The following is an 11,996-nucleotide window of genomic DNA, read 5'->3' on the forward strand; positions in this document are numbered from 1 at the left end:
TATTATTAACTTTTGCTCATGAAAAAAATGCTATCTTAGTATGTGAAGCCTTTATTATTTAGTTAGTGCCTGTAGTTTCCAGTTGCTTTCATAGACTTTCCAAAATAATTCAAGCATAGCTTAGAAAGGTTCAAGTCAATTCAAAGTATGTTTCAAACAAGACCATATTTTTGTAAGACTATAAAATTTTATCATGCTATACATTATGGCCTATAAATATGAGGTATATCGTGGGGCTTCCAAAAAATATTAATGTATTTGAAAACATTCTTGTGACTGGTATGTTTAAATGCAATTTATTCAATTTAATTAGTTTTGTCTGGTACTTTTTCTACCTGTGTCTGAATATATTAATGTCGAGATCATATCATTAAATTATAATCTAATTTAGAATCCCTGTTAGGAAAGAAATACTGCATATGAATGTCAGATCTATTTATAAAAGTAGATGAGCCTTAACGGCAGAATTCCAAAACTTTCATATATAGAAATAAAATAGCCATTATATTTATGTCACATGTAGCCAAGTTATTGAAAATTTATAGACTTTCTCCTTAAGTAATAAAAGTTAAGAATTTTCACATATTAGGTAATCAAGTATATTTTATATTCAGTGACTGAGAGTTCTACATTTAGTGGTCTTAGTTAATTCCAAAACTAGACTCATCATGTGAAAATGTACCTAATAACATTTACCCTTCCAATAACCTCTGTGCTGTCCTTAACGAAGTTTAATTTCCTGTCTGAGAACCGTCTTCATTGAGCCCCCATCTGCATCTCCCATAATCTCACTGAGCTCTGCAAGATCTGCTCCTCCCTCCTAGCTGTCAGGGCTCCGGGGCACACCTCCTTGCAATGGGCCTGTTTCCCCACAAGGACTGAAATACACACTTGTCATATATTAGGTAAACAGACACTCTGTGTTCCATCTGTAGTCACAAGAATTGAAAGAATTCCATGGAGCAGATGTGATTTGTGCCCAGGGTGAAATTTGGATTATAATAAAGTCTAAAGGAGTCAAACCACATGCTATACATCAACCAGACTGCTAAGAGCAAAATTATAACCTCCAAAGTTAAAAGCACAATCGGGCTTTGAATTTGTGATTTGTGATAATAGCAACTGAAAGTATAACCTATAATTATCCTGTCAGGCATGTATAGTACAATGCTAGTCATTAAACGCTGCACCTCGGCAGAGGGCAGGATGCAAACCTACCTCCGGAGGCACCGTCTGCACTGCGTGGCGTGGGTTCTCAGGCACTCCAAAGGTTGTTTGTTCAGTAGATATAAATAGTGTGTTTCCATTTAATTATTTTACATACTTGTTCCCATATACAGAGGAGATTTGGGGAATTGCTAGGGGGAGTAGATATAAATGCAGATAGATAGGCTTTTTTGAAAATTGAGATACACATACCATAATCCTCACCATTTTAAAATTTATGGTTAAATGGTTTTTAATGTAGTCTCACAAGGCATGCAGACCATCAACACTACTAATTCCCAACACTACTAATTCATTATCCCAAAAAAGAAAACCCATACCTAATAGTAGTCATTCTCCAGCCCCTGGCAACTACTCCTCTACTCTCTGTAGATTTGTTTGACATATAGCCTTTTGATTATTTAAGCAAGCTATGAATATCTGTCCCCCAAGGACTGCTAATGTTTTCAAAAACAGTGTGAACAGAAAATAAAAGGGCAAAGCAAGGTTTTTTAAAAAGACATAAGTTAGGGGGCATTTTTTCATTTCATATGCTTTGCAAATCAACTACCAGAGTAATATATATATATATATATATATATATACACACAGTTCTAAAGTTATCTTCCCCATAAAATCATAGGTACTTTGAGACTCCTGCTCTTTTCCATATTAACTGCCCCTTCTTGTATATATGTAAGAGTTTCTTTCTTTGTTTTCACAGATGAGAATGAATGCTCCAACCCCAATGCCTGTGGCTCTGCTTCCTGCTACAATACCCTAGGAAGCTACAAGTGTGCCTGCCCCTCCGGGTTCTCCTTTGACCAGTTCTCCAGTGCCTGCCATGATGTGAATGAGTGCTCATCCTCTAAGAACCCCTGTAATTACGGCTGCTCCAACACGGAAGGGGGCTACCTCTGTGGCTGCCCACCGGGCTACTACAGAGTGGGACAGGGGTAAGATGGCCCATCAGCGTCCCCAAACAGCAAACAGTGGCCCAGCAAGGCAGCCATTCCTCCCATCCTTGAGTGCAGGCCACCTGGCTACCTACCACTTCTGAGAAGGGTACAGCTTTTAAGAGCCACCAAGAGGTGGAAATGGTGCTTAGTGCTCTTAAGGCACAGGAACAAGCACCAAGAAGGCACCCAAACTGTGTTTATGGCATAGGATTAACCCCCTTTAGAGTGAACTGAAGACTTGAACTTTAATGCAGTTCTCACTTTTTGTTCCTCATAATGGCCTGAATTGGTTCAGTCAGACCCCAAGTCCAGAGACAAGGAGATGTTTAAAACTGCAGCTCTCTTGTTGCCATAGATACCTGGGCTAAGAGAGAGATGTGGAAATGGCCTCAACCCAAATTCTTCTACAGACTTCGGCAGGTGCTAATTAATCCCTGAGGAAGGAGTCTTCTTTGTTTGCTCATCTGGTTTTTTTATTGTACAAAGAAAGGCTGGTTCCTAGTGGATGTGGTTCTGCTCAGCACACACCATCTCCACCAGGCTGGCTTTCCCTTCAGCTAATTGCACTTGCTCAAGACTTGTCAGCTGTGGCTGATTAGATTGATTGATTGGCCCAGTGCATCCTTCCCTCAGGACAGCAGTGCTCATTAGCACACAAGCTGGGAATTTAGGAGTCAGTCAGGGTCGTCTTCCTGGGAGGGAGGGGTGAGTGAAGCAGGCACTGACGGGGTGTGGACCAGTGTGTCCAACACTGGTTTATAATAGTATTTAAAACCAAGACTTGGTCTAGATGAGGGTCATCTCAAACTAATTCATTGATTCTTTTATTAACAAAAATATAAGAATTCAGAAATCTCACTTATTAGAGCAATTTACACCTGCTTCTACCTCCTTGAGTAAACTACCCTCCAAGTGCTTCAGTCTAATTAGATTGGGAATTAAAGAAGCCTTGGGCTCACCTGAAAAGAAGTTTTGCTGTTTCAAAACCAGGGGAAATCTTCTGGTGTTGTGTGTTAAGAAAAGAACTAGGAAGAATTTTCGGGTGATTTTTGTTATGAGCTTAGCTTAGCATTTGCTTTGTTGGTTTCGTGTTCTTGAAAAGTCAGCTCTTCCACTGGAAAAGTGTTGTTCAAGTCAACAGTAAATTCTAATAATGCTTTATCTCTTGTAAATAGCCACTGTGTCTCAGGAATGGGATTCAACAAAGGGCAGTACCTGACTCTGGACACAGAAGTGGATGAAGAAAACGCTCTGTCTCCAGAAACGTGCTATGAGTGCAAAATCAATGGCTACTCCAAGAAAGATGGCAGGCAGAAGAGAAGTATCCAGGACCCCACACCCAGTGCTGTGAGTGGATCTCACTGTTTTCCCACAAAATTTTATCCACATGAAGTCTTTCATATAATGCAGTTATGGAGTTTCAGCCTCAGTATAGTCAAACCTGTCTGGAAATAACGGATACATTAATAGACCCAATAAAGACAAGTAAATTAAAATAAGTTGAATTCATAGCTCAAAACAAAGACTTGCCGGAAAGACCTTAAGTTTCACAGTTTCAGATCATTTTCTTTTGTTTTAGTTTCTGATTTGTGCCAGAAAATATAAGATTTACATTTAGGAATAAAAGTGCTTTGAAATGATTCCAAAACATGACATTCTATTTTGAATTTTTCCGATTCTAGTTTGTACATATGTAACAGTCATATAAACATTCTAGACTGATTTTAATTTTCCATAGGTCCCCCAACTAGATCTCATATTCTGTGCTTTATTGATAAAATATATGTTTCTGCCATAAAAAATGTTGTCTGCAGTAGGTTTTGAATTTTCTGCCTCTGGTGTGTCTTCTCCATTAATGGCACGTTAGCAGCATAGTTAAGGGGTCACAGACAGCCTGGTTTTGAATATATTCCTTGGCCCTCCCCAGTGAGTACCTGGGTTACATGGGCCATGTTTATTTAAACTCTCTACTTTGGTTTCTTTACCTGTAAAATGAAAATTAAAATACCCAACCTTTGAGGGTTGATGGGAGGGTTAGTTGAGTTTAAACACATGAAGTGCCCATAACAGTGCCTAACACATATGTCACACATGTTCTGTCCTTCTTACGGTAATTAATATCCCATATCTGGAGACATTGGTGATTTCCCTAAAGATCAGAGACAATATGAGGTCACCACTCACCACTCTTTTCAGTTATCATTCCAGAGAAATTACTCAACCAAAAGACCTAGTCAGCAACTAACTGGCAGTGTGAACTGGTAACTTGCATCAGTTTTCAGGGCCTGAGGAACTTTCCTTATCTATATGATTAGACTTCTTAAGGCAAAAAGCCTTTGATTGTATTTTATAAAAATAAGTCAATGTTACATTTACCTTAAGTAGACAGAGGTATCCAGTTGATGTTGAAATATGACAAGTGAGTTATTCATCAAGTCCCACAAACTATAAATGCAGATATTCTGTTTATCAAGACCTTCCCATTATGAGACTAGGAACATCTTTCTGCCTTATTTTACTGATGGACACTTCTGAGCCACCATAGTGATATCCTTGCTTAATGAGTACCAAATCAAAACAAGGTTTTTTTGCCCTTCATATCTTACATAAGCAGCATTCTTGCACCTTGCAACCCTCTGCCTGTCTGGACTTTACTAAAGCTGATTCAGACTGTAGCCCTGGGGACTCTGCAGATCATTCACTCTGCATGGTACAGATGGCTCCCAGTAAACTCACTCATCATTCATCCCTTGCAAATCAGAGCTGAGCTTTGAACCTTCAGCATGAGGATTCCTCTGGGTACAAGCCCTGCTAATGAACAAATAGCAGCACTTCTCATTATGACTCCAGGAGAAAAAAAAATTATACTCATTTCCTAAATTGCCTTTTAAAAAATTATTAATAAGCATGATATTCCATAAACTCATCAAAAAACTTGAAATGTGAATGTTCTTTATAGTCTCAGTCCTGTAACTTTAATGACCTCATTAAGGCTGAGTGAGAAGTCGTAAAGATTTACAGAGCATCCTCTGTGGAGTAGACCTTTCCTCCCAGCTGTCAGGAATTTTCAATAGCCTCTTTCATAGCCACTATTAGTGCAGAAAGGGAGAGTGGGAAGCCACAACCTGTCACTGTGGCTGCTGTAACCCCTGAGGCCATAGATCCCTTTTGAGCCTGCTGTTTGTGTGGTTGAAACTTGTCCCAAATGGTTTCCTGCTCTTTCCCCAGGTTGAACCCATCAGCCTAGAGAGTGTCGACATGGACAGCCCCATCAACATGAAGTTCAATCTCTCTGGCTTTGGCTCTAAGGAGCACATCCTGGAACTCATGCCCGCCATTGAGCCCCTCAACAACCACATCCGCTATGTCATCTCCCAAGGGAATGATGACGGCGTCTTCCGCATCCACCAAAGGAATGGGCTCAGCTACTTGCACACGGCCAAGAAGAAGCTCACGCCCGGCACATACACACTGGAAATCACAAGCATCCCTCTCTACAGGAAGAAGGAGCTTAAGAAACTGGAAGAGAGCAATGAGGATGACTACCTCCTAGGGGAGCTCGGGGAGGCTCTCAGAATGAGGCTGCAGATTCAACTCTATTAACCCTTCACAGACTTGGTTCCAGGCTCAAATCCCAGCACAGCCAGCCTTCAGAAACGTTTGAAAAGACAATGACTAATTTTAAAGAGGGAAAAAAAAAATGACTTTTGTTTCTTTCCTCCCTGTCTCAGACTTTTGGAATGTTGACCCTCAACAGGGAGGGATAATTTAGACTCTGGTGTGGCCAAAGATTTGAGTACAAAGGCAACCGTGGTTACTGTATTTTTTATATAACTTCATTTTAAAATATATTAAAAAAAAGCTAAATGTTCAAGAGATCAGCATATGGCACTAAATGCACAAAAATAATGTGAGCTTTTTTTTTTCTGTTAGCAGTCTGTAACACTTTGGGTATTTTGCTATAGTTGCTAATTAAAAAAAATATAGATGTTTATTTATTTTTAATGCAGTAATATATGGAGAAATGAACAAACTATGTAAACAAAAAGGGAAACTCGCTTGTGTTTTCTTTAGATTTATAAATTTGAGCTATTTCTTTTAGAGGTGCTTTTAAAAAAATTCAATAGATTCAAGAGATGTTTCCTTTGGTTTTCTGCCAGTCATCCAACTGGTACACACCTGATTATTTTAAAGAAAAGCCTCAGAGAGCTGAATGGGCAGTGTAATCAATAATTTAGAAGACATGAATGTCATTTAATTCTTTATAAAGGAGATCAAAGCCAGAGCAGCTCATTGTGACAATATTTCACATCAACAGATATACCAGGCAATGGAAGTTGAAGCACAACCACTGTAGCAAAATACCTTGACTGCTTGTGAGACCGTTAGCGTTGCAGGCCAAACCGTACTGTATTTCCTTCTCATAACCTCAAGGAACCACATGTGCTACCCACAACACCTCATTCCTACCCAGGGTGCGCTGCGTACTTGTGGTCCCGTAGGCAGCTGAAGAACTGCCGTTCCTTTGAATAGGAACACCTGGCGTTCTGTAGTGTTTGGTGCTGTCTTAGATTAATGGTGCATTTATTATGTTCAAGTTGTTTCAGGATTGCCATATGTGCAAACAAATCATGCAGTGCAGCCAAGGAATATATGTTGTTGTTGTTGTTTTTTAAGTCCATTTTTTTTTTTTTAGAATTTTCATTAATACTGTAGTTATACACCATATGCCTCGTTTTATCATAGCTTATTGTATATGAAAGATGTTTGTACAATGAATTGATGTTTAGTTTGCTTTAGTCATTTAAAAAGATTTTTGTACCAGGAGGTGCTAATAAGAGTATGTCTCCGTATTCTCTACCCAAGAACCTGTCCCTGGACCAGTGACCAAACCTCATATGTGAAATGGCCAAAGCACATGCAGACTTCCGGTTTGTTCCTCTCACACCTGTGTTGACCAAAGATTAGTAAGCAGTTATATCCGTGTTTGGGGTTTTTTGTTTTGTTTCATTTTTAATAACTAAAAATAAATAAATAAAAAGAGAGAGAGAAAAACTGTAAATTTGTAATCAAGTGTTTGTGAGGAAAAACTTATGGTTTTGGGTTTTGTTTGTTTTTGTAGGTCTATGTATCAAATATGACACTTTTCTCGCAATAAAGCTTATTTTGGGGTAGTTTTCTGGCTGAGAGTTTTATGGAACTACAACCCCTGTTGCACTTGTGGGAGGGGCCAGAGCTTTGCTTGTGAGGACATTACTAAAGTTCCAGATGGAGAAGCAGTCACACTAACAGGAAGGCAAAGGAATGTGGTCAAATATGCAAAACAGAGTCATTGGGACTGCTCAACTGATGATTGCAATTTAAACTTACATTCAAATTGAAGGATGAGATCAAGGTAGTGAGTTGTTCTAAGCTTCCTGGGACCCATTTTCGTAGCCACCTCGAAAAAAATTCTTCACTTCCTCCACAGGCATCCATGAGGAAGTGAAGTGTTCTTTAAGGTAGAAATTTCCCTGAACCCGAATATTTAAGCAAAAGTAACAGCAGGCATAGCCCAGGTCAAAGGGCACCTTCACCAGAAATCACCCAAAGCTGCTTAGCTACATTCTACTCCATGGAGAAGTGGATAGATGTAATAAGTTTTTTTAATGTGAGTTCTCTCTTGATTCATGGCTGAAATGAGCACAAAAGTCTTACAAAGTTAATTCAATACGTGGTTTAAGAATTTGTGTGCTTCAATTTTTTGTCCATGGAATAAGAAAACAAGGAAATATTATGACTGATCTTAATGTTGTTCTTTGCCAATCAGAAATTAGCTGCATGGAATAAGAAAAGTATTTGCCTCGGGGCATCTTTTAAAACTTAACATGCATATTCAGTTTCATCTGGCATCTATTATTGGTACAGCATGAGCACTGTAATGTGAAATTACCTGGAACCACATTTGACTCTAGCTTTGAATATTGAGCAACAGCATTCTTAGTTTAGCTTTGACCTGCCCATGAGGAAGTTAGAGAATCCACACCACTAGGTTATTTACACAGAAGATAAAAGACGCTTAGGGGTATTCCACAGAAGAATGTGCTAGAAGGAAATGACTAAACCAAAAGAATGGGATCCTAATTAGAATAAGATATACTCCATGTATGTATAATACATCAAAATATATACTACTGTCACATGTCTCTAAAAAGAATAATTTTTTAAAAAAAGAAAAAAAAATGCCTTTTCCAGGAGGACCCTTCAGAAGGCACCTCTGGTAGCTCTAGTATATGACTCCCTTATTGTGAACAGTGACAGCCACAATGTATGCCTCTCTGGTAACTAACTGCTAACAATATTTTCTGTACCATTTGTCTTTCCCATTAACTTCACATGTGTCTCAGAAATTACCTTAGTTTAGTTATAGACAACTTTATAGAAAAGTAAAGTGTATTGTAAGCCCAGACATACAAACCAAATCCATCTACTATATGTATTAATGATAATGGTCTTCAAATGACTTGAATCCTCTTTCCACTCACATTTAGATGTGGAGCTTTTAAAACTTTAGTCCTACTTAGTACCTTTGGATTTTGCTTGTAGTAGATTAACTTTAGTCATTTTTATACACGAACGTTGGAGATCATTTATGATAACAAACGAAATTTATACTAAATTAAACATCTGCCTCTTTCATGGTCTAAGAATATCAAACAGGTTTATTCACATAGTCTTTCCCTTCTAAATAAGGTCTATTTTGCATTAATTGCCTTCTTAGTTCTAAGAATAAATGCTTGGGACTGAGGGTAAGGAATACCTGAAAAGTATGGAGCATGAGTCTATTCTAGTCCTTCAAAACTTTAGGAAACAAGTTAATTTTGAATAGCAAACTGAAGCATGTGAATATGTCGATATTTGAGCAGGTATGATCTACAAAATGACAGTTTCGTATTGTTAACAATACAGTTAACAGTTCAGCAATATTCATGTTCCTCAAGGAGAGACTAAAAATCTAAAAATCCCCCTTCTCTTCAAAAGACAGTAAATTGCATTCGCTCCTTTCAAAGCTGCTGGTGACTCATTTGTACTTCTAATTGCTCACAGAGAATTACATAATTTATTCAAATAACCACTTTTTATTTTTATTTATTTATTTTTGTCACCAGGGATTGAACCCAGGGGCCCTAAACCACTGAGCCACATCCCCAGACCTTTGTTTTTGTTTTTGTTTTTGAGACAGGGTCTCACTAAATTGCTTAGGGCTCATTAACCTGCTGAGGCTGGCTTTGAACTTGCAATCCTCCTGCCTCAGCCTCCCAAGCCACTGAAATTACAGGCATACACCACTGCACCAAGCTCAAATAACCACTTTCTTTCTGAAGTCATTGGAAAGAATCTAAATCATACATCTTTGGGATCTTGATAAGATTACTAGAAATTGTTTAGAGACAAATCCATAAGGGGAAAATTAGGATATAGCACTTATTAAAAAAAAAAAAAAAAAGTAAAGGAACTTCTACTTCTAAGGAGACACAGGAAAAGATGGAGATTCATGGCCACCCTACAGGAAGTGAGGGTGTCCACCATGTTTGCCATCTCAGCCCAGGCTACATTTGACATCTGACTACTGGTTCATTTTTAATTTTGTAAAGTATACTTGCTTTCTCAAAGATAAATCTATGGTTTCTTTGCTTAATAAGACTTATGTTTCTGCCCTTAATTTTCCTTGAAAATCTTTTCAGTATACAGAGCAATGGAGTCCTGAAACACAATGTAGTCCTCATTATGTTCAGCAATTCAACCATGGAGGCAGTTCGATCTTGTGGTTAAAAGAAACAAGACTGTGGAAGCAGGCAGAGGTGAACTTCAATTGTATCTGCTTGAACAATCTACATAATCTCTCTGAGCCTTGGTTTCTTTCCTCAGATGATCTTTCCTTACAATGTGACCGAAAGTACTGAACCAGAGGACAGGCAGCCCTGCCAGCAGAGGGCCCAGCTTGCAGATAGCAAGCACTCAATAGCAGTCCGTTGTTTTTCTTCTTCCTCCTCCTCCTCCCACTAGTAGTTTAATCACCACTAGGAACATGGGACCACACATTGCACAAGGCTCCTTCCTATGCATGACTCTGAAGCGCCTGCCCTCCCCCTGAATCATAGGCCCACACCTACATACACAGCATCAGGATGAGTCTCCTAAGTAGCCTGCACCTCTAGGAGACCTTTAGAAGTCTTACAGTTATCACTGGTGTGGACAATCTCCACCCTGCTCCTCACTTAACTAAAATTGTGGGCTACCACCCTGGAAATCTAAACCACAAACCAGCCAGAGCACTCACATCTACAGAACCATTAGAAAACTGAACAAAAATAAAACGTGGACATCTAATAATCCCTTTCAAGATGATTTAGTATCAGAGGAAGTCAGAACTAGAAAGGCCTTTAGAAATCTATTCATATTTGCAAATGAGAAAACTGAGTCCGAGATTTGTTAAGAGTTGAGCGTAGTGCTAGTTTCTTCCCAAGTGAGACCAGAACCCTAGTTGTCTGGTTGCAGTCTGGAGATATTCATACTTCCAGTACATGGTAAACCTATTTGGATCTCTTTTAAGCCCTAAGGATATAGGCCAGTTCCCATGGTTTTGGCTCCTATTGAATCCAAAAACATTTTCCAAGCACAATTTAAGCACTGCTTTTTGTTTTGTCTACCCCACCCTCTGTGTAACTGCTCCCAACCTCTCATAAACCAGAGATTTGTATATGTACTGAAATACCAAGATATTGGCTGCTAGAGTAGACCCCACCCAAATCCTGCAGTCTTTTAACTACACACTAGAGTCCTGGCTTTAAAGGGTTAAACATTTTATTTAAACCAGACTTTTAAAACTTTAAAACACACACACACACACACACACACACATTTGTATAACCAAGAATGCTGAAGGAAAATACACTAGTTGCTTGTGTTGCTTAATCGTCTTCCCCGCGCCCCCCCCCCGCCTTTTCCTGTGAGCCTAAAAAAAGATATTACTAGATTAAGTTGGCTTTCTTTCGAAATAGCCAAGAACCTACAGCTCACATTAGTCACCCCCATTAGGGCTGCAGATTAAATGTCAGGATGTAGTGTAGACACTTTCCAAAGGAAAACACTTCACATGACTTTTAGAGGTAACTATAAGGAGAGTTAACATTAATCGCCTTCCCCAGACAACTACTGCTTCATGTATGAGTTCCATAGTAGAAGCTGTGAAAAGCCAATTCCTGAAATGGTGTCCAAAAAGCAAGCTCTTGGCCTTCGTAAGCTGCCCAGGTTTCCCCCATAGGGCTTCTTCCTGCCTCCTGCTCCACCTGACCCCAGTCCCTTTAGAGCTGGATTTGAGTCTGAGGCCTGTGTGTCTTTGAACATCAGGCCTAGGGTAGGGTCCTAAGACCCATGGCCTTGTCCTAGCACTGGGAGGTCAACCTGCAGTAAAGCTGTGTCTAGTAAACCTCACAGAGCCAGCACAGGAAAATGCTCAGTGAGTGAGTGAATGAAGGGAGGGAGAAGATTCTGACTCCGCACAAATTAAGGCACAAGGCCCACTGTGGGGACTTGGACCTCATCCAAGAAGTGGGAAGTTTCATGGTGAGGATTTTACTGGAAATCCTCTAAACAGACTTCTGGAGAACATTCTGGAGGTACCTTCCTTTATTTTAGAAGAACTTTCTTGATTTTTGCTGCTCCTCTGTACATTTCTAGAAAACCCATGGGTCTCACCAAGGATGGAAAGTAGATTGAAGAGGCAATGGGGGCAGCCTAGCTGCAATGTGGATTTGTGCTATGAGGGTACCCTGAGCCAAACCACTTTTG

At 39.4% G+C, this 11,996-nt stretch overlaps 1 protein-coding gene across 1 annotated transcript in view; it reads left to right on the forward strand.

Moving 5' to 3' along the window:
- Positions 1-5,768, forward strand: part of Fbn2 (fibrillin 2) — a 217,949-nt gene extending 212,181 nt beyond the window's left edge. Inside the window, exons 63-65 of the mRNA XM_026415046.2 lie at positions 1,931-2,162; positions 3,341-3,512; positions 5,394-5,768. Coding sequence (XP_026270831.1) covers positions 1,931-2,162; positions 3,341-3,512; positions 5,394-5,768 — 779 coding nt within the window. The remainder of the gene's footprint in view (positions 1-1,930; positions 2,163-3,340; positions 3,513-5,393) is intronic.
- Positions 5,769-11,996: the final 6,228 nt, after the last annotated feature.

This window comes from Urocitellus parryii, chromosome 1 (genome assembly GCF_045843805.1).
Source record: "Urocitellus parryii isolate mUroPar1 chromosome 1, mUroPar1.hap1, whole genome shotgun sequence".
Lineage (NCBI taxonomy): Eukaryota > Metazoa > Chordata > Mammalia > Rodentia > Sciuridae > Urocitellus > Urocitellus parryii.